The sequence below is a fragment of the Phocoena phocoena genome, chromosome 4, assembly GCF_963924675.1.
Source record: "Phocoena phocoena chromosome 4, mPhoPho1.1, whole genome shotgun sequence".
Lineage (NCBI taxonomy): Eukaryota > Metazoa > Chordata > Mammalia > Artiodactyla > Phocoenidae > Phocoena > Phocoena phocoena.
The window spans coordinates 78,199,444-78,223,454 of NC_089222.1; the positions used below are offsets into that span (position 1 = coordinate 78,199,444).

At 37.6% G+C, this 24,011-nt stretch overlaps 1 protein-coding gene across 1 annotated transcript in view; it reads left to right on the forward strand.

Annotated features, from left to right (window-relative positions):
- KPNA1 (karyopherin subunit alpha 1) overlaps positions 1-24,011 on the forward strand; it is a 79,141-nt gene that overhangs the window by 43,128 nt on the left and 12,002 nt on the right. Inside the window, exons 3-10 of the mRNA XM_065876913.1 lie at positions 4,353-4,460; positions 7,442-7,541; positions 9,611-9,705; positions 16,389-16,520; positions 17,764-17,852; positions 18,213-18,312; positions 19,045-19,208; positions 21,472-21,550. Coding sequence (XP_065732985.1) covers positions 4,353-4,460; positions 7,442-7,541; positions 9,611-9,705; positions 16,389-16,520; positions 17,764-17,852; positions 18,213-18,312; positions 19,045-19,208; positions 21,472-21,550 — 867 coding nt within the window. The remainder of the gene's footprint in view (positions 1-4,352; positions 4,461-7,441; positions 7,542-9,610; positions 9,706-16,388; positions 16,521-17,763; positions 17,853-18,212; positions 18,313-19,044; positions 19,209-21,471; positions 21,551-24,011) is intronic.

The window sequence follows — 24,011 nt, forward strand, 5'->3', positions numbered from 1 at the left end:
CTTAATATCAAGCCTCTAGTCAACACCCATCAGTTTTTCACCTCAAGCTTAGTAACCTTTGATGGTCATTGCCTAGATCCATTACTTTACCAGGAGTTGCAGTGATCATTTTATCATTCCTTCTGCTTTTATTAACTAGCAGGTCACTCTAAAGAGGAGCTTTTCCTCAACAAGTTTTTTGTTTTCCTGAATTACTAATCATATAGGAAAGAGAAATACTTGATTCTCTTCCTTTGTTTTCAAAATAATGAGTTGGTTCCTTAGCATCCTCCAAGGGGAGCAATAAAGGGTGAATGTGTATTAAGACATTAGCAGGGGACTTCCCTGGTGGTCCAGTGATTAAGACGCCATGCTTCCACTGTAGGGGACATGGGTTCAATCCCTGGTCAGGGAACTAAGATCCCGCGTGACATGCCCTTGGCGCCCCTAAAAATAAATAAATAATTTTTAAAATTATTAGAAACTCATAGTGTTTAACATAATAGAAGTATTTAAATTTACTTTAGTTATTACTCTTTTCTAACTAAAAAAAAATCTTTGTGGTATACAATATGTCATACGTTATTGACAGTGTCAATATGGCATTGATATATGTCAATGTAGTTGACATACAATAAAGTGCACAATTTGATGAGTTTGAACATGTGTATATATCTGTGAAACTATCACCATAATTAAGATAGTGAATATGTTTATCTCCCCAGACTTTTCTGGTACACCTTTATGGTACCTTTTCTCTACCCGTCTCATCCTATCTCCAAGCCACTTCTGATCTGTTTCTGTCACCACTCGTTAGTTTGCATAAATGAAATTATACAATGTGCATTCTTGTTTGTCCGGCTTCTTCTTTTTTAATCTTTATTTTGAATGTTTTATAGAATTTATTTATTTTTGGCAGCATTGGGTCTTTGTGGCTGCACGCGGGCTTTCTCTAGTTGCGGTGAGCGGGGACTGCTCTTCATTGCCATGTGTGGGCTTCTCACTGCAGTGGCTTCTCTTGTTGAGGAGCACAGGCTCTAGGCGCACAGACTTCAGTAGTTGTGGCATGCAGGCTCAGTAGTTGTGGCTCGTGGGCTCTAGGGTGCAGGCTCAGTAGTTGTGGCGCGTGGGCTTAGTTGCTCTACAGCATGTGGGATCTTCCCGGACCAGGGCTCGAACCCGTGTCCCCTGCGTTGACGGGTGGATTCTTAACCACTGTGCCACCAGGGAAGTCCAATTTCACTACCTTTTAACGATTTCTGGTGTTTGTCATTCCTTTTCTTTTTTTCTTTCTTTTAAACTTTATTTTTTAGGCTGTGCCTTGCGGCTTTTGGGATCTTAGTTCCCCGACCAGGGATTCAACCCATGCCCTCAGCAGTGAAAACACAGAGTCCCAACCGCTGGATTGCCAGGGAATTCCTGGGTGTTTGTCATTCTTTTTTTTGATCTGTATTTCATCTGGTATCATTTTCCTTATGTCTGAAGAACATCCTTTAACATTTCCTCACAGAGCTGGTCTGTTAGTGATGAATTCTTTTGCATTGCTGAAAAAAGTATTTTACCTCCATTTTTAACAGTTTCTCTCCCCCGCTTTCTTTTTTTTGTGGTACGCAGGCCTCTCACTGTTGTGGCCTCTCCCGTTGCGTAGCACAGGCTCCGGATGCACAGGCTCAGTGGCCGTGGCTCACGGGCCCAGCCACTCTGTGGCATGTGGGATCTTCCCGGACCGGGGCACAAACCCGTGTCCCCTGCATCGGCAGGCGGACTCTCAACCACTGCGCCACCAGGGAAGCCCCTGCCCTTTTTTTTTGGATTTCTTTTTTTTATAATAGTACTATGGTTGATTTACAGTATTATATTAGTTTCAGGTGTACAAGATAGTGATTCAGTATTTTTATAGATTATACTCCATTTAAAGTTATTATAAAATGATGGCTATGTTTCCCTGTACTGTACAATATATCCTTGTTGCTTATTTATTTTATACATACTATTGATAGTTTGTGTCTCTTAATCCCATACCCCTATCTCATCCCTCTCCCCTTCCATCTGCCTATTGATAAACACTAGTTTGTTTTCTATATCTGTGAGTCTGTTTCTCCTTTGTTATCTACAGTTGTTTGTTTTATGTTTTAGATTTCACATGTAAGTGATAACACAGAGTATCTGTTGTTGTCTTTTTCTGTCTGACTTATTTCACTAAGCATAGTACTCTCTAGGTCCATCCACGTTGTTGCAAATGGCAGAATTTCATTCTTTTTTCGTTTTTTGAGGAACTTCTGTAGTGGCTATCCCAGCGGTCGCTTGTGATACTTTAACTGTGTTTGATCCACACTCTCTGGTTTGCATTGTTTCTAGCAGCAAGTGTGCTGTCAGTCTTACCTTTGGTTTCCCTGCATGCATGTAAGATGTCTTTTTTCCTTTGGCTGCTTTATCTTTTATTTTATCTTTTTATTCCTGATTTTAAACATTGATATAATGTCCTATCATGTTTTCTTCATATTTCTTCCTGGAGTTCTTTGAGATTTTGGATTTGTGGTTTGTATTTTTCACAGATTTGGGAAAGTTTTGACCATTAATTTTCCAAATACATTTCCTTACCCCCATCCTTGGGGCTCCAATGCATGTGTGTAGTAGGCCACTTGATGTCCCACAGCTGACTTATGTTTTGTACATATTTTCTCAGCCTTTTTTCCATCCCTTTTATTTTGTGATGTCCTTAAATTCACTAATCTTTTCTTCTACAATATCTAATCTGACCATAATCACCTCCAGCATACTTTTCATTTGAAAAATTGTACTTTTTATATCTAGGTGTTTGATTTGCCTTTTTTTTTTTTCATGTATTCCTATCTCCTTCTCATGGTTATACTTTCTTCTACTTTTGAATACATGGAATATATTTATAACAGCTATTTTAATTCCTTGTCCAGTTCTTCCATCTTTTCCATTTATAGGTGATGTTGATTGATATGATTGCTTTTTCTTTTCCTCGTGGGTGGTCTTTTCTTACTTCTTTTGCATGCTTATTAGTTATTGATTGAATGCCGAGCATTGTAAATTTTACCTCCTTTGTCGGAGTTTTTTGTATTCTTTTAATATGTGTAATTCTGAATTTATCATTGGATGTAGTTAAGTTACTTGAAACCAGTTTGCTTTTATGTTTCATTGGGCTGGACCAGAACAGTCTTTAATCTGGGACTAATTTATCTCACTACTGAGTCAATACCCTTCCGAGTATTCTCCTTAGTGCCCCATATATTTGGAGGTCTTTTCAATTAACAGCTAGGTGAAACATGAATGATTGCTTGACCTGTGTGACCTTCAAAATTGTTCTGCATGCTCCTTGAAGGCAGTTTCTTTTCCAGCTTTGGACCTTTTCATCACACACCTGCGCTTGTAAGTACTAAGCCAGTAAAGACTTAAGGGGAACCTTTCACAGATTTTTGGAGTTCTGTGTTGATCGCTTGTCTTCAGTACTCTGCCTTGTAGATTCTAGGTGTCTTGGCCTCATCAGTTCTGAATGCTGTCTCCTCACTTGAGGGGGCCTCTAGACCCTGTTTAGGTTCACCCTACCTGTGCTGCAGGCTGGAAACTCCATCCAGGCAATTGTAGGACTAACCTTGTTTCTTTTCTTCTGAAGGATCACTGCCTCTGTTGTCTGATGTCTGAAACCTATGATTTTAGGGATTTGGTCTGCTTTTTTTAGTCATATAGGGTGAGAGGATAAGTTATTATTACTCTGTCATGGCTTAATGAATAAGTGTACTGCCTAGGATGTAACGGAAAGCATCTTAGTGAGTTGCCATTAGCGAGAACTATTCTCCTTTGCCTGCACAAATTAACGGGTGCTTTAAAAGTAGTGTTCAAGCAGAGGTCATTTGTCATCATTGGTTGTGGACAGGTTGGGAAGGTCAGGAAGCCTTGATCCACTGTCCTTTAGGGTTATGAGGGAGGTATTAAGTCATTCTAACAACATTTTTATCCTATTTCCCCTGATGTATTGGTAAGACTATCCTATCACCTACTTCAATAGTGAAGAGGGAAATGACCAAGCATGCCTCAGCTCCTTTTTCAACCTTATGTGTGTTTTTTATATGTCATGTAGTGTCAGGCCTCTCTTGTTAAGTTTTACCTCATCAAGGGTTGGTGATAGTATGTTGTGATACTTAATTGCATTAGATTATAAGACTGGAGAATTGTGAAATAGTTCCTCATCAGGAAAGGTTGAAGGTGGCACAAACGTTAGAATTTTAAAAATGATTTTCAAAAAGCTCCATCCTTATTGCCTTTTTAAAAGTGGGGTGCCTAGTGTTTGGATGTTGAACTACCTTGTGTTAGAATTATTTTAGTAACAGACTTTTATTTTTCAGTTATTCAAGCGAAGAAATGTTGCTACAGCAGAAGAAGAAACAGAAGAAGAAGTTATGTCAGATGGAGGCTTCCATGAGGCTCAGATTAATAACATGGAGATGGCACCAGTAAGTGGGATAATGAAAGAACCTCTTTTTACTCTTTTTCTGATGAAGATATGAGGTTAGATCTTTTTTGGAGTTTAAAATAAAAAGGTTAGGGGAGTTCCCTGGTGGCCTAGTGATGAGGATTCTGGGCTTTCACTGCAGTGGCCCATGTTCAATCCCTGGCTGGGGAACTGAGAGCCTGCAAGTTGTGTGGTGCAGCCAAACAAAAAAAAAGGTTAGATGGCTACAAAAAGTACTTGGCATTTCAGTTTTAAAAGGAAACTATATCTGTAAACTCGTGGTTCATAAAATGTTTATTATATTTTGAATAACATGCAGTTAAACAGAATTAACTAATTTTGAGATCAATTCAGCTATTAAAACTTAAAAGGATAATTATAAAATTATTCCTTAAAAGTTGATAATAAGCAATACTTTAAAGGAAATCCCAATTTGTTACTCATTCCAAGTACAAAATTGGACATATTCATATGATTTTAAAAACTGATTCCACATCACAACTATTGGAATTTTCTATTGTAACCCATTTTGTAACTTTCTTGAGGTTGCATAAACAGATAAAAATTATGCTTTATTTATATGGATCACACCTGTCTAGATTTCCAGTTTATTTTGATCAATTGTATATGTTTTAATAGATCATATATATACATGGTTTTCAAAAAAAAAAAAATCTTTTTCTGCTGCCTTAGTCACCCAGTTCTTTCCCCACTGGCAACCACTGTTAGTAGATTCTTATTATTCCTTTTGAGAAAAACCCCTCTCTTTTTTTTGGCAAATAGTAGCATATTCACAGTATTTTATAGATTTTTTTCTCTTTTTTTACTTCATAGATATCCAGTTTTTATGGACGAGCTTTCTTTTGGAATTAGAGCAGTTTAAATTGCTTTGGAATCTATGTAGACGTTATTGCCAACACTATTATTTTGTGAACTGTTCTAGGCTCTTCAGAAAGTTGAAGAGTTCTCTCTCTCTCTTTTTTTTTAGTGGACATTAAATGATTATGAAGTATTTTGTGGACTATATTACTCAGGGTTCTACAGAGGAAACAGAACCAATTTGGGGGTGGGGGGAGAGGAAGAGAGAGATAGATTGATCCACCAATTGTTTGATTTTAAGGAATTGGCTCATGCAATTGTTGGAGCTGTTAAGTCTGAAATCTGTAGGGTAAGCCAGTAGGTTGGAAATTCAGGTAAGAGTTGATATTATAGGTTTTTTGTTTTTTTTTTGCCACGCTGGGTCTTTGTTGTGGCACGCAGGTTCTTCTTCGCTGTAGTGTGCGGGCTTCTCTCGTTGTGGCATGCAGGCTTAATTGCCCCACAGCATTTGGGATCTTAGTTCCCCGACCAGGGATTGAATCTGCGTTCCCTGCATTGGAAGGCGGATTCTTAGCCATTGGACCACCAGGGAAGTCCCGATATTGTAGTTTTGAGGTTGATTTCCTTCTTCAAGAAACTTCAGTCTTTGCTCTTCAACTGATTGAATGAGGCCTACCCATACTTTGGAGGATAATGTGCTTTACTCGGGTGTACTGATTTAAATGTTAATTACACCTAAAAAGTACTTTCACAGTAACATCTAGATTGGTGTTTGTCCAAACAACTGGGTACCATAACCTAACCAAGTTGACACATAAAATTAACTGTCCCAGTGTATTCCTTGTCATTGTGGCATCCATACCCAACTCCTTAAACCATACTGAGTCTCAGATAAAGACAATGACAAGGTCATGCCTCCTTGTAACATGATACAGCTCTCCTGCATGCAGCTGAAAATGCACTAACCTTTTCCCCAGAAGGGGAAAAGTCCTTGGGTGATATTTACTTCTCTCTTGGATATCCTGTAACTTAAATACTCTGATGTGAAGTTAACAATATTTAAATACTATGAATGTAAAGTTAATACATCTTATGTTATATGATAAGGGGATAAGAGAGGGAAGAAAACAAAGATATATGTGGAAATATAATCATAGCAAAATCATACAGGTACTTTTGCTTATTCAGGAATCAGACTTATAAGTTTCAAAGTAGTTACTTTTCTGACTTGTAAGAGCAGAATGCTTCATTCTCCCTATGGGTTATTCTTAAGTGTTAGGTATTGCTTACCAACCATCTTGCATGTACAGCTCAATGCAGCTTTCTTCACAGTTTATCTTCTTGACTGTTACCCTTCATGAAATGATAAGAACTTTATTTCATTGTGACAAATGATCCTGAGAAGAAAGTTTAACCACTAATGCTGAGGATGGCTTGTAGTGGGAAATGGGAAAGTGCTAGTAAAGCAAGAAACTAGTGGGAAACTGGAAAGTTTTAATAAGGCAAGAAAATAGAAATTTTAAATAAATTTAAGAGTCAGCTGTTGAATTTGACAGTGGCAAGAATCTGTGATTTATATAAGACTACTCTATACTCATTCAGTAAATATTTGTTGAGCGTCTAAAGTATGCCACCCATCAGGGATGTAGTGGTAAGATAGGGTGTTTTGCTTTCATGGAGGTTACAGTATACTGGGGGAACCTAAGCAATAAACAGATAACTAAGAAGAATAACTGATAACTGAAAAGGGCTGGGCATAGGATTAAAATAAGAGTGATGTGATCACAGAGATAGAGTAGCTGCTTTAGATTTGAAGGTCAGGAAAGGCTTCTTTTATAATTTAACATTTAATCTGAATGACAAGGAACAGCCAGCCATGTGATGAGCAGGAGAGGAAGAAGAATAAACACCTTGTCTTAGTGTTTACTACTAACATTACTTTCTCACGGTTGTGAGCTTTTTAATGATAGACAAAGATTTTTGGCTTCATCACATTATTAATCATCTCATACATTTATATATGCAAAGATTATCCTACTGTTGTGTAACTCTTGTAGATAAATATAATTAACTCAGTAACTTGGCCACAATTTGTACTATCTTTATTTTCCTTTGAATTTAAGTTAAAATTTTATTATATTTGTATTTTGTTTGTGATTCCAGGGTGGTGTTATTACTTCTGACATGATTGAAATGATATTTTCCAATAGCCCAGAGCAACAGCTTTCAGCAACACAGAAATTCAGAAAACTGCTTTCAAAAGGTGAGTTCTGAATATGTTAAGTATATTTTTCATTTATTTACAAAGTATTACTTTCCCATAATCTGTTTTTCACACTACAGATAACTTGCTTTGGAGTATCTCTATCAACAGAATAAAAGGACACATACAGACATAGGTATATTATGAGCCATGGCTAATTTTTGAATTTCCTTTTTTATTTGTGTGATCTTACCAGGACCAGAAGGCAGCATTATTTTCATTTCTGAGGTATCTTATAAAAGATCTTAAAGTGATAAGAACAGTAGCAATATTTCATGTTAATTCAAATTGAGAAATTCCACTCTTTTTTAAGAAAAACTTAAAATATCACTTGAAAGAGTAGTGATTGTTGATTCTAATGTTAGCAGTTTATCACTGAAATTTAAGTATGGATTTATTGATGGACAGGATAACTACCTTTTTGGTGTGTGTGTGTGTGTATAATTAGGGTAGAATGGGATATAATACTTCTTGTTATCTGGGCAAGTGAGAACTCTGGAACTCTGAGCCATATTAAAATGTTGATAGTAAATCAGCATTAAAACAGTTGACCACCCCCTCCCCCCCATAGTAAGTTATGGTTGTTTGGAGTCATTAGTGGTAAATTAATATATCCCTTGAGGTTAACTGGAAAGAAAACCGACTGCCAGAGCATAAAATAATTGCTTTTTGGATGACCACCTGTTAAAAATAGCTGAAGGCCATTATCATATTACCGTCCCCACCCTTCTAAAAATGTCTTATCTCTTTTCAGCATGCTGAGATGGGTTTCTCAGATAATGTGGTTTTCCAAGGTCTTTCAACACTGCTACTTTCCTGCATGTATTCTAGTTTGCCAGCCATTCCTCTTAAAATGTGATAATTAGAATACAGTACTCCAGATGCATTCTTATTACTCTAAGGTGTGGTGGGAGATTGCCTTCCCTGTCCTGAAACTATACATTCCAATAATGTACTCCAGGCTAGCATCATTTATTTTGGTTTATTTTGGTAGTCATGGCATAGTAATGCTTCATTGCATTTTCAGCGATCTATACTCCCTAGTACTTTTCTTTATGAACTATTTTTAGGTTTCGTCTGTGAAGTCATGTGGATTTTTAAAAATTGCTTTAAAAAAAATCTAAAAGCTGAATTTTGCTTTATCCCTGTTGTTTTATTGCCATTTTAGGCTTATTGTTATTCTTTCTATATGTTGTTTCTGTAATCTAGCACGTTAACTACTTCATTTTTATTGTCATCATCAAATTTATTTGTTGTGTTTATATGAATGGTTGATAAAAATGTTGAACCAGGCAAAGAACATGTCATTAGAGCTTGCTGCAAATTAACATTGAACCATTAGTCATCCCTTCCCAGTACAGGCCATTGACTTAGCTAAGAGTCCCTAGTAGTACTGTAATCCAGCCGCCATTTTTCTTGCGTAGCTACATGAATGTCATCAAAAACTTTGTCAAATATCTTGCTGAAATTACAATGCTAATCGTTCAGGACATTTCTAATCTATTTGCCCAACAAGTTTCTATTGAATGACTTTATTTATAAGATACTCTATTGTCATAAATGAAAATGAGATTAATTTGGCAAGTCATTCTTAGTGAATTTCTGCTGACTCCTACTTATCACTACAGCAGTAAAATTAGATCCTGCAAGCACAGAATCTCCTAATCCAGTTTTTTCCGACAATTTATGTTAAATAAAAAAGACTTAAAACCCATACACAGAAAAAGGGTTAGAAGGAAGTATACCAAAATAATAACAGTGGTTGTCTTTTGATGTTTTTCCCCATACTTTCTAAGTTTTCTAAAATAGTAGAGGCAGTAATTTTAAGAATTCTGCCCATCATATTTCCATATTAAGGCTTCCCTTATTATGAAATCTTTTAACTACCCTAGTCTCAAAGTGACTGAACTCAGTTTTACATTTTTTTTCCTGTTTTGGATTTACAATATGAAAGAGATGCTGAAGATGGAGGGAGGGATATTATGAAGTAAGTTTGAGTTTTATAAAGTCCTTGCCTTGAAATCAAAGGATTATTTTTCTTCTTTCCTTTTATTTTTATGGGGAGACAGAACCTAATCCTCCTATTGATGAAGTCATCAGCACACCAGGAGTAGTGGCCAGGTTTGTGGAGTTCCTCAAACGAAAAGAGAATTGTACATTGCAGGTGCGGACCATTTTCATTTCTTGCCTCATATCTTAATTCCCTTTACAAAGTTACATTTTGTATACAGATTTGTTACTTATTTTAATCTATATGAAGGGTTAATTTTTTGATACTGATGTTCCTGACAACCACATTGCAAGCTGCTTTGATAGCTTTGTTAACATCCAGGCCCTTGGTTTTACTCTTTAAAATTCTTGTTACTTTTTATTTTATGATGACTATGGATCATGCTTACCTGGTAGGGAATTGTTTGCAGTAGAGGAGCCATTATAAGGACCTAAGTGTGGACTATGTAAAATTTGGTTCTGAAGGATTTTTAGATTGTACTTGTTGGGTTTCTCAGGGCTCTGTAACATGGGCTAGATCAGACACTCACTGATCCCCAAACCTGGTACTAATTAATCCTTCCCCTCCACCCCCGGCCCCACCCCAAAAGAGCTGACAAGGATGTAGCCTTGTTGGGAATGTGTGTGCTTTCTCCTGTGTTAATTTACTGTATTAGTACTGCTGTATAGGGGTTCCAAGAGAAAATTCTACAGCTTCTGGATTAGATAATTTTTACAGTAAAAAGAACCAACTATCAACTGACTCTCATCTTGGGAGTTATCTAGAAATTTAAAAATACTATATTGTTCCTGAATAAAGTTGGATCTTAAATAAACTAGTAATTAAGTAATTCAGTAGCTAGACTTCCTTGGAGTAACCAACTGAATCAATTTCTGAGTTATTCTTTAACAAATACCTGTGATTCCTAAATTCTCACTTGTAGGATCTAATCTGAGTGGCTCAGACCCTTTAGAAAGATTCTGCAACTATAAAGATTGGTTAGGTCCTACATAGATTACAAAATGGGGTTATTTTTCCAAGTAAATATTTGCTAATAACAAGTTAATCATAAAGATAACTTTCACCCCCATGTTTACCTTTGCCTTACTCTAAGGGTGTAATAAGGACTGGGGCATCTTTATAAGTATAAGTAACAGCTCCTCTCCCCAGGTTCCTTACTATCCAGAGCATTATTGATAATTCATAAGACTTGATGCTTTGTCTTGATATTTTCTCTCCTTTCCTCCCATCCCATCCTTCTCTCTCTTTTACTCTCTTTGTTGCGGTGATGAGTTCCTTCCAGAGGAAAAACAGGAAGTCCAGAAAAGGTAGAGTACTTCAGTGTCCCATCAGTTTTTCTTCTCCAGTTTGACATTTACTAATCCCCAAGTTCATTTGAATTAAGATTCTGTTTTGTTGGCTGCTTCCTGGATTGTAATTCTGGTCCCCATCTAAGGCCAAGATCACCAGACACCTGGAAAATAATCAGGTTCACCTAGAGAGCAAAGAAAGAGGACTTTTCTCAGAAAAAAAGGAAATCCAGACAACCAATACTGCAGAGAACAGAGCCTGAGCCCCTTAAGCAACCTGTCAAGAGAACCAGAGGGACCAAATGAAGAGCCTTACTGCAGTTTATCATTTGAAAAGCTTTGTAGGAAGAGGGAGGTAGGGAAAATTTATCATTTTGTTCATGTGGAAGTATGTTTCTATCCTGTCTCTGACAATGAGAGTAATTCAGAGATATTAAATTTACTTCTGGACTTAGCAGTTTTTAGTAGGTGGTTGCAGAGGTCCAGTTCCTTAGTGTGTTAAAGGAAGATGGTATAACTTTCTAGTCCTAAAATGAAAAATGTCAGAGAATTTGGTTTTTCCCCATCCCCACCTTCTCCAGTATTCCCTAAAGAGCACAGTATATTCTCTCAGGCAGTGCCCTCTCCTGGCTAACACTTGTAAATTCTACATCATTTTTGATTTTGTAATCCTAGAGTTTGTATCTTAACACATCTGAAGATGAAAGCCTTCAGAAATTTCTAATTTGCTTCTATCAGAATTCTCAGATTCCACCCTTGTGCAGCCTAACTAATAATTAGGCTGAAAGATTGAGAAATGATTCCTCTGGAAGTGACCACCTCATGATTTTCACCTTAGCGATCCAAAGACTCTAGAGATAACGAACCTGTTTATTATATAAAGGTCATCATCCCCAGCTTTTCTTCTGTGTGCATTTAAACACAATATGGTGTTCTTTCTCCAGTGTGACTAATGGGTACCCTTCACTACCCCAGAAGCAGGAGGAGCAAATATATTGATGGAGACCTTAGAGCCAGGAGACTTCATTGTTAAATAATTAGACATGCTCTGGGAAGCTTGGAGGGTATTCCTTCCTCTGTCTTCTTGGAGATCACTAGGATGTGAGTTATCCATGATATTCCTACCTGCTTATTAGAAATTTGAATAGTGTGTCTTTGGAATGGGGTGTTTGCCATTTCTCTTCTAGAAAGAGAGTAATAATATGTAGTCATGATAGCTAAACTCAATAATAAATCACTGGACAAAATTATTCCCTTCATTCCATACATAAAGAACTGTGAATCCTAGTGAAGGGTTTCTTCACTTTCTTTCTGGCTTTCCTTATCAGTGGGATACTGCAAACCAGGGAGATAAAAATGCTTGCTTTTGGCAGTGCTACCTAGATACTCACTTGCCCTCAGATGAGATGAATATGGTGGAATCTAGGACTTCGGAAGCCGACTCTGCCGTTTAACTAACAGCATTCTCAAACACAGTGACATGTAGGCCTCAGCCATACATGAGAGCCTTGACATGAGATTGGTCTGCCTTATGGTGTATTCCCCGGGCCCACTTGGTTTGTTTTTTTGAGTCCAGGTCCAACATCTTTGTACTGTCCTTTGCAGTGCTGAGATGGTATATTCCCAAACCTTCTTATAGAAGCTTATAAAAATAGCTAGAAATAAGTAAATTGCTTCCTAGTTCCAGTCATTAAACAGATACTCCTCTTAAAGTTGTAAATTTGAATTAAATTGGTTTAGTTTTCCCATTTCTACCTTTCTTGTCCACACTAAAAGCTTAATGTGGTAAACTGCAGTTAAGCCTTCATCTTCCTGTGTTTTTCCCCCATCTTCATTGATCCCTCTACCTATCTTAAAAGGTTGCTCAGATGACTCAGGCACTGTTCTCTGCAGAGTTTGATATCTGGATTTATTTTTCTGATGTGAGCCTCTCTTTTCACTTGCTCTCCAGGTGAGCCTGGCATTTGCTAGGAACCAGAGTGGAACCGGCAAAGTGGCCAGCAACAGAGTCCTGATCCAAATGGAGAAAGGGAACCAGGCGTACTTCAACCTGGAGTGGGAAACTTGATAGGAGGTCAGAAGTACTTCAGTTTTGGATTCTCATTTTCCTTATTTTAAGGAACTGAGCACCAGAAGGTAGAGATTGAGAAAGGAACAAGAGAACATACCAAAATCTTCAGCGTGCCCTTCAGATTTCAGTTGTAGCCTTATTTAGAAAGTTCTGGACAGTGAAAAATAATAGTGGAATTACAATTTGTAAGCAATCACAGCTGCATGACAGGTTGTTTCCTTGCATGATGCCATTCTTGGAACACTAAGAATATAGTAGTTTAAAACAAAGAGGAGTAAAGATTATAATAGTTTTGGGTACTACTTCAGGTGATACCATTTCTTAAGTTTTTCTCATTTCATCTTGTTGCTGAGTTTTTCTTGAGTTGCATGGTTAAATTACCTTTTCTGGCCATTTCTATTATAACTTTATGCAATTGCTTTTGGTATCAACTCTGGACATTCCCATTTCACAACTCTCTTTCATGTTAAAATCTAGTCTGGGACCTGAGACAGAAATGTTCACCCCACTCAAAAAAATAAAGACTGCGATACCCAGTGAAAGAGAAACTACATAGTTCAAAGTACAACCAGTTTTTTTAAAACATACTTACATATTAAACACATTTGAAAGTTGCTTCTTCCAACACTTTAATAGGGGTCTATACTCATGAGGAGTTCTCAGTCTCTCTTTCTCTCTGCCTCTCTCTCTGTTTCTCTGTTTCTGTCTCTCACTCTCTCTCCTCCCGCCTCCTTCTCATGTCACACATATACACATGGGTATAGAAAATTGCACAAATAGAGCTTGATAAGTTTTTACAAGGTAAACATCACAGTAATGAGTGCCGTGTGTGTGTGTGTATGTGTGTGTGTGTGTTTCAATGCCTCATTAATCCATATGATTTGAGTTTTCACTGGCCCTCTGGTTATAGTTATTCATCTACTTCTTTCCCCGGTAATGGCAAAACTACTTTCTGATTTCCATTCTTACCAAGAGAGACCTTGAATCTTGTTTGCCTTCAGATATGTACTTTTTAGTGATAAACATAACTCTGGTACATTCTTATTTTGTTGAGAAGTCCTAACTTCCGAGTTTCTTCCATTCATGTTCTGGCTGTTATTTACTTATTCTCCATTCTCCTAATCATTGTCACTCTATTCTGTTTTGCTTCTCCATTTTATTCATTTCAGTGGCATCTGGAAATCTGTCTTTTTCTGGGAGACCTTTGGGGCTAAACCTCATCAGACAAACAGCAGTTTGACTTCTGTTAGCAATTATCATTCTAATTTCTTCTCATTGATAACTCTTTAATATATCCTTTATCTACTCAGTTTATTGTCACCATTTCTTTTGCATCAAAATTTCACTGCAAACCTTTTTCTCTTTGATATAGATTGCTATATATGCTGATCTTATTCATTCTTCACAGGTTGCTTTTCCTCAAAGTTTTCATTTTTTTGACATGGTCTCAGATGCTGATGACTCTCTGTTGAACTTTGAGCCTTTCTTCTTGTAGGAAAGTTGGCTTTTGTACCCACTCCATAGTTCATTTTCCTAGTAAGCAAAAGAAGCTACATTTTAGGTGAACTGTGTTTTCCTTTTAGCATACCCTAAATAATAAATAATAACCCTAAATAATGTGTCGTATCATTATTTGAAATTTCTTGCCCTAGATACCAAAACTGCAAGCAATTGGAAGACTCTTGTCAGTGTTACAGGTGTGTTTCAGAGAGGAAACTATGGTTGGGGCCATAAGCCTACTAGATTAGGAGGCTGTAATCTAGCTCTCTTTGACTGGCATTACTCAAATGATTAGTGATCATTGGATCTTTTTCTGATAGTTTCCTCATTCATAAACTAGAAAAGCCAGGCTTCTCTGGGTTGTTGTAAGGAACACCTGAGAGTATGTGAATAATGCTTTGAAAGTATAAAGTACTGTATAAATGTCAAGTTTCAATTCAGACAGACTGAAAAGGGTTTGTACATTGGTTTGAGTAGTAATTTAATTACAGAGGTGATATGAGTTTTTATTTTATGAAACTCAGTGTTTAAAAGTCTCCTGAACTTCTCTTATAGCAAAGAGTTATCAGGCAAAAAAATGTTTAACTGTGGTGCTCCTAGTCTGGCCTCCCTGCTGCTGTAATATCAGTGTCCTAACTAGATATCAGACCACTTTATTTCACTTCTGTATATCAAATTTTAGGTTTCTTTGAATATCCCTTCTTTAAGTGTCTTCTGCTATAAATTTACTACCATTCATGTAGCTTTGGACTGGGCTAATCAGATTGTCTTCCCATTTCTTTCATTTTCCAGTACCCCAAGTGATTGACGATTTAGTTTTCCATATGACACCTGCCTTTCAGTTGACCCCAAAGCTTAAAGGAGTCACAGCTCCATCTTTTGATGACTTTTTATTGATTTCTCATTCAAGGGGCATGTCACTGAATTTTTTTTCTTCCCCATATGTGCTTCATTAAAGAATATTAAATAGAAGACAGAACAGGAGAAGGAAACAAAACTAAAGTTTATTTAAGAACTCTAAATAGAATTGTAATATAAGTTCATTCTTGGATTTTAAGAGGTCATTCTTGGATTTCATCATATTAGGCTAAAGAGTCAAGTTACTGTAGAGATGTGTAGAATTAATAACGTGCTGTATTTTTTGTTGGCCATAATTTCCTTCATACTGTTTACCAGTTTATCAACTTTAAGAATGCTCTTTTTAAAAAAGTCTTACCTCTGTGCCTTGGTTTGGAGACTTCTCATTTACTGGAAGCTCTTATGCTCTGAAGTTGCCATTTCTGTTAGTTGTATGCCCGTTAACTCCTTTCAGACTACTTATCATTTCAGTTGTCTTCTGCCTTTTTCACTCTGCCTGTATTTTACACATTTTACAGTTTTATTCTTTCGCCATTTCACTCTGCCCATTTTATAGAAATTATTTGATTTTATTTTTATTAGATAATAAACATGGTTTAAGGCCAAAAGGTACATAAAGGCTTTACTGTAAGTGCCTATCCTTCCCATACTTGTTTCCCATTCACCTCGAGCTCTCTATGTAAGTGACAAGTATTTACAGTTTATTGTGACTCCTTCAAGAGATATTCTGTGCAATAAGTAAATTGATGCATATATTCCTTCTTAACCCTTTTGGAAAATACAGTATGGTACCATATTAATGTACATTGTTTTTCTTTTTCCTCCATTTATGTCTCGGGAGATCATTCCATGTCAGTATATGAAGCACTCCCTCATTCTTCTTACGGTCTCATGTCAGCTCTGCCTTGATCTGAAATTTTAGACACCCTGAGTATTCCTCTAGGCTAAGGTTATTTCTTCAGGAATTCTTCATTTAAAATTAATATAGTATTTACCTGATAGATTATGTGTAAATAATGATCTCAGATTCTTTTCTTCATGCACAGAAAACCTTATTGTTATAAGTAAACAAGCTATTAAATTCTAATAAGATAATGAAATTATTTTTATCTTTATAGTTTGAGTCAGCTTGGGTACTGACAAATATTGCTTCAGGAAATTCTCTTCAGACCCGGATTGTGATTCAGGCAGGAGCTGTGCCTATCTTCATAGAGTTGCTCAGCTCAGAGTTTGAAGATGTCCAGGAGCAGGTAAAAATTGAAACAAGTAAAGAGAAGCAGGTCAAAGAATACAATTTTTCCCTTCAGTCTTATATTCAGAATCTCAGTTTTACCGCTTAGATATGACAATCCATGGTTCATCACAGGGAGTGTTCTAGAAATCTAAACTTAACCAAAATAGAAAATTTCATAGTGAATATAGGCAGAATTTCTCGTAGAAACATAAAACCATTTTTCCCTTCCAACCCTGAAATTCTTTAAGTCCCATAGATATACATTTTAGACCATGTAAGCAGTTACTGAGTTTTTTCTTATAGTAATCTCTCGTGTTGATTGACATAGCAAGTCTTTGCCACTTTTGTGCAGAAAATCACTTAGAAAACATGAAATTTTAATTACCGCAAAGTTTGTCAAATTCATAAATATAAATCATTACTAAATGAATATGACTTTCTTCTACAGCTTTATTGAGGTATAATCAACCTACAGTAAACTGCATATGGTTAAAGTGTATAATATGATGTTTTGACATATGTATATATCCATGAAACTGTCATTACAGTCAAGATAATTAATACATCCATCATCCCCAAAAATTGAGTAAAGTTTTCTGCATTTTGGTTGCTCTTAAATTCTTGGCTCACTGTTTTCTTTTGTAAGTAAGCTTAAAATACATTTGTAATCAGCTGAGTAAGCCATTTGGATCTCTGCTATGTTCCAATGGCTGTATGGAATGTTACTTAAGGGTAGGGCCCCCTAAGATTATGTATAAGGGGCTTCCCTGGTGGCGCAGTGGTTGAGAGTCCACCTGCCAATGCAGGGGACACGGGTTTGTGCCCTGGTCTGGGAGGATCCCACATGCCGTGGAGCGGCTGGGCCCGTGAGCCATGGCTACTGAGCCTGTGCGTCCGGAGCCTGTGCTCTGCAACGGGAGAGGCCACAACAGTGAGAGGCCCGTGTACCACAAAAAAAAAAAAAAAAAAAAATGTATAAGAACTGGTACCTCCTTTTAATAAGTTTACTCCCATGAGTATTCAATACATGTATACTTATATAATAGTATTGATCTTCTTCCACCAATCCCACAACTATTTCATTTGACTCCCTGTTGAGTGAACTTAGGGGTTTTAATAGTTAATGTCCATGTATAATATGTTGATTAACTACTGTATAATTTTGTAAAGAGTTATTGTGATATGTTGGCATCTTTTTTGAAGGAATTATGAGAAAATTAAACTCTACAGCCTGTCATTAATGAATAATTCTTTCACAGGCAGTCTGGGCTCTTGGCAACATTGCTGGAGATAGTACCATGTGCAGGGACTATGTTTTAGACTGCAATATTCTTCCCCCTCTGCTGCAGTAAGTTTCTTTTTCTTTTTCTTTTCTTTTTTTTTTTTTTTTTTGTGAATAATAAAAATACGGGAAGTTCCTCAGAAAACAGTGCATCTTTGGAAATCATTTTGGATTTCCTAGTGTTACTTTTCATTACAGATATTTTCTTACTAACTTGTTTAGATCATTTCCTTGGGCATCCTATCTTATTCAAGTGCCAAAATTTTGAATTCCTTGTGTTAGAATTAATTAAGCTTTATTGTTGTAGAGAAGAGCTGTTTGAAGACATCTGTTTATCAGTAGCATTAAGTGGTTAAATATTTATATTATGCCATCAGAGAATTAATGCCCATTATATCATTTACCATTGCATCATTATGCTTATAGGTTATTTTCAAAGCAAAACCGCCTGACCATGACCCGGAATGCAGTATGGGCTTTGTCTAATCTCTGTAGAGGAAAAAGTCCCCCTCCAGAATTTGCAAAGGTAAGGATTATGCTTGTGGGAAATTGGCAGAAAAAGTACAGTTAAAAGAGTCTAAGAGGGCTTCCCTGGTGGCGCAGTGATTGAGAGTCCGCCTGCGGATGCAGGGGACACGGGTTCGTGTCCCGGTCCAGGAAGATCCCACATGCCGCGGAGCTGCTGGGCCCGTGAGCCATGGCTGCTGAGCCTGCACGTCCGGAGCCTGTGCTCCGCAATGGGAAGAGTCTAAGAACCAATATTAATGTGAATAGAAAGAGAATAATTTGTTTCTAGAAAAATAGGTCTTTTTGTTTATTTTTGTTTGAATTTGAAATAAATTTTCACTGCCTTTAAAAAGCTCTGAATTACTCTTAAAACATGGCATTTTTTGTTTGTAACAAAGTATCTAAAATGCAGAATTTCCTAGCTTTAACACTTAGGAAAATTCCTTTACCTCTCTGATCCACAAAGAGTGTTTTGACAAGGAATCTCACTCTGAGAATTGGTATATATTAAACTTTGCTCTTTGAAACTGTTTTCCTTGGGCTCTGACTACCTCATCAAAGTAAACTGCAGGGTTATTGACAGCATTCCCAAAGATGGAAATGTCACTTGGCCACTTACTGCTCCATCTTCAGAAGTATTAATCACACCAGAAGTCACCAGGTGTGTGCCTGGTTGCTTTCTGGAGTTTCCCCCCTCATTTCTTGCTTTTATTCTGTTGAATTTCATAATCATATCATCTTCCCTTTATAGGTTTCCCCCTGTCTGAATGTGCTTTCCTGGTTGCTGTTTGTCAGTGACACTGATGTACTGGCTGATGCCTGCTGGGCCCTCTCATATTTATCAGATGGACCCAATGATAAAATTCAAGCAGTCATTGATGCAGGAGTATGTAGGAGACTTGTGGAGCTGCTGATGTAAGATATCTTAAAGTGTGTCTGTACTTTTGTCTCTCATATTAGTTTTCTAGTTGCTGATACTCAAATATTAATGCATTATACTGATTTATTGTGCTTTAGGCTACTGTCTTTTGTTACTTTTTTATACTCATGTCAAATCTGTTTGTTTGATTGTTTTGAGGGTTATAAAGAACCTCTCACTCTTCTGCTGTAAGCAGCCCTTTAGCAGAAACATTTGGAAAATTTTGATCTGTGTAATTCTAGCTCATGATTAATGACCTGAGACCAACCACTGGATAGCAGAAGGCACACTGCCACCAAAAACGGTCATTTCTTCATCTTTTTGTCTCATTTAGAGCTTAACCTAGACTGGTGTCAGACTTTGAATTTTATTTTGCTATATCTCTTTGTGATGCCTTTCATTTATGAAGTGGAAGATTTACTGATGGCATAAATAATTTGAGACTGTATTAATCAAATTTTTAGAAAATAGTATCAAAGAAAAAAATTAAGAGTGATAACATAATGGGGAAATAGTATAATTAAAAGCCATGTGAAATTTATTGGAGTAAGTACAAAGTAGATGCAAGGAAACATTGCCCCAAAGATGACATGTGGAATGAATTAGATAGTATAATATATAGAATATAAAACTCTGGGGTTGGGCTTCCCTGGTGGCGCAGTGGTTGAGGGTCCGCCTGCCGGTGCAGGGGACGCGGGTTCGTGCCCCGGTCCGGGAGGATCCCACGTGCCGCGGAGCGGCTGGGCCCGTGAGCCATGGCCGCTGGGCCTGCGCGTCCGGAGCCTGTGCTCCGCAACGGGAGAGGCCGCAGTGGTGGGAGGCCCGCGTAACGCATAAAAAAAAAAAAAAAAAAAAAACTCTGGGGTTGTAAGACTTACTAGAGAATGGACTTGAGGATATGGGAAGGGGGAAGGGTAAGCTGTGACAAAGCGAGAGAGTGGTGTGGACATATATACACTACCAAACGTAAAATAGATAGCTAGTGGGAAGCAGCCGCATAGCACAGGGAGATCATCTCGGTGCTTTGTGACCACCTAGAGGGGTGGGATAGGGAGAGTGGGAGGGAGGGAGACGCAAGAGGGAAGAGATATGGGAACACATGTATATGTATAACTGATTCACTTTGTTATAAAGCAGAAACTAACCATTGTAAAGCAATTATACTCCAATAAAGATGTAAAACTGTACATTAAAAAAAAAACTGGGGTTATAGACTGGGTACAGATCAGCAGCATAATGCTGTTGTGAATTAAAAGCAATATAATGCTGGAGGACTCAGAAGTACATCATTCAGAATCTGGGAGAGTAACCTTTTGTACTCTTTAGTCTCTAGATTACTAAATATTTTAACCATTTCTTTTTAGTCATCGGATCTTAAATGTGGAGAAACTGGCACAGTTTTGAGAAGAGTGATCAATCTCATTATAAGGGGAGAGAAAATAAGATATTTAGGGCTTCCCTGGTGGCGCAGTGGTTGGGAGTCTGCCTGCCGATGCAGGGGACGCAGGTTCGTGCCCTGGTCCGGGAGAATCCCACATGCCGCGGAGCGGCTGGTCCCGTGGGCCATGGCCGCTGAGCCTGCGCGTCTGGAGCCTATGCTCCGCAACGGGAGAGGCCACAACAGTGAGAGGCCTGCGTACCGCAAAAAAAAAAAAAAGATATTTAAGGAAAGTTAAAGGATATTAACTTACTTAGCCTAAAATCAAGACTTAATATCTGTCTTCAGATATATAAAAGATTTGTGGAGGGGTTTTTCAGACCAGTAAGTCAGCTGAGGTTTAGTAGAAAGAGTCTACTATTTGAAGTATGAGGCCTGGCTTTCATTTTCAAGTTAGCTCAACTGTTGATATACTTTTATTCCTGTGAAAATTAAGTGATTTGTAAAACCTAAAAGTGCTGTATAAATGTTACTATCTCTTTCCATTATCTCAGCAACCATAGAGACCAAGTAAAGAGGAAATGAAACCTGCATTAATGAATGAGAGGGAAAACTTGGACTCCAGGTGATTGAATACCTGGGAAGGGTTATTAGAACAGATTTGTAGTTTTTATCCAAAAGTACCAAACAAAAGGAAAGACAGCCTTTCTTGGGGACACCAAAAACATTTCCTCATCATGATAGGGTTCCTTTAATAACCACCATAGGTACCTTTCTGCTCCAAGAACCGATCACATGTTAATTTCTTTTGGGTTTCAGCCCTAAGGAAAAGAGATTAAAGATAGAACTGTTGGATATAACACATCTTTTTATGGTTGCAGGCATAATGATTATAAAGTGGTTTCTCCTGCTTTGCGAGCTGTGGGAAACATTGTCACAGGCGATGATATTCAGACACAGGTATGAATAAATGGTATCTCTTTATTTTTTCTTTCAGAAATAGCAGAACCCCTCTTGATTATGTTTCTGTTACAGTATTTAACTCACATGGGGAGAAATGATACTTTGTTTCATTAATGTTTGTTAAAAGTGTTGGCTTTGGCAACTACTTTCAATACCTTCACTATCTCTGTCTTGACCTATTGCTTTGTGGCAATTTTGGGTTCCCTATGGTGTAACTTATCCTTTTGGTTCGGTTTATTTCCCACTACTTCTACTTGAAGGGGTTCTTGTGAACATCAGAAGCCTCTAGTAGCATCCTTTCTGTCATCTTCATCTTATCTTCCCTGATGGCTTCCTCCTTTTTGTACACGGTAAGTTTCCTATGTGAGAAGTATCTTCCCTCCTGGTTCTTAATGTCACCTTCTATTCCGTTCAAATTTTATATCAAGATACATCACTCACAGTGGATTGTCCTAGCCATTTTTCTTCTTGATCTCTCAGATGCATTGGCACCATCTTTAAAATTATCTTCCTAGGCTTCTGTGGTGCTGAAGTATTTTGGGTCTTCTGCCTCATTGACCATTTATTTCTCCTTAGCAAGTTCCTTTACCTGTTCTTTTCTGTTTATGGGATTATCCCCTGGAGGGGATTAGTTTTAGCCTTAGCTCTTTCTTAGCCAGCTCTGACTTTCAGCAAGACATTTAATGTCTTCACTTTTCTGATCTCTAAAATTAGGAGACTGAATTTGTTCTCAGGTGTCTTCCAACTCTTAATATTTAACTTTAAATTTATTCTGTCTGCAAGGGAACTGGTGTACCTGGACCTCTGCTTATTTATGTTCCTGTCTCAGTGAATGGCCCCAGCAGTTACCCAAGCCAAAAACCTGGACATTAGTTTGATTATTCCCTTTATGCCACCTTTCTCATCAGTCACTAATGACTGCTATTTCTACTCATTCCTTGCAGTGCTTAGTTCAGACATTTCTTGTGTCATTCCCATATCACTAGAAGGATGCTTGTAAAATGCAAATTTGATCATGTCATTCTCTTAAAATCTTCTTATGGCCCCCTATTGTCCTTGGACAGTGTTTACGATCCTTTAAAATACGGCACCTGTATAATGAAATGCTGTGCAACAGAATGAAGCAGCTCATAGGCGTGTATATGGAAAGGTTTCTAGGTTCTGTTGTTTAAAAAGAAAAACAAGGGGCAGAATAGTATGTAGGATATATTACTATTTGTGTAAAAAACAGGCAGGGAGGAGAGGAGAAGAAAACAATGTATGTTTTTGATTGTATTTGCATAAAATTTCTCAGGAAGCATACACAGGAAACTAATAACATTGGTTGTCTCTGTGGAGAACCAGGTAGCTGGGGTATAGGAATGGAAAGGAGGCTTTTAACTATATAGTCCTTTTTATTTTCTGAATTTTAAAACCATATTGGTATATTTGCTATTCAGAAAAAGTTTCTGTCTGCCCCCTCCCGTGCCATACTCTCTGCTTTTGCCATGTTTGTTCCGCTGTATTAGCTATGATCACGCTAACTTCTGAAATTTGACACATGGCTTGCTTCCCTCTGCATGGAACATATGCTTCCATCCCCATCCCTGTTCTGACCAGTCCCTCACACAAATCCTCACTCTGCCACTAATGCCTTTTCATTCTTCAAGTCTTGGTATTAACATTTTCTCCAAGAAGCTGACTCTTAAATTAGGTGCTCCTTATTTTGTTTCATCCATCATAGCACTTACCACACTGTATTGTAACTGTCTACTAGATTGTAAGCTTGTAGAGGTGGAACTGTGTCATTCTTGTTCATTTTTGTTGCTTCTACAATAGTCCCTGGCACAATATATAGAGACTCAAAAAATATTTACTGAATAAATGAAGTTCTGAACATACACATCTAGTTCCAACCTCTCTCAAGTTCCAGTCCCATGTCTCCAGTACCTGTCTTGCCTTCTCGTCTTGGTTTTTCCCATTTCAGTTAATGGTACAACTGTTCACCCAGTCTTGAAACTTTGCAGTCATATTTGGTGTCTCCATCTCTCACACTTTGTATAGCAAGTCAGCAGGTCTTAACTGATTCTTAGTGTTTCTAGATCTACATCTGATTACCTTAGTTTGGGCCCTGTTTTCTCACATGCAGGGGTTGTTGCTGTACCTATCTTATTCATCCTCCTGATCTCCCAGGCATTTACCCCTCTCAGTGTATTCTTCCTAATAACAGCTTAATCTTTCCTAAAATAACTTTGTTCACATTATTTTCCTCCTGGAAACAATGAGCTTCTTTAATGCCTGTGAGATAAAGAACCATTTCAGCATTTTTTCATTTCTAACCCTTCTGTCTGCTGTGTCCTCCCTCTTCTTTGCTTATGAAATCCTGTCTGTGTTTCAAGGGGTTCCCCTCCCACCCCCTCCCGTGAAGTGTTTTTTTCCTTACTACTCCTCCCCAGGTATTCTTTAACTTCTGACATGC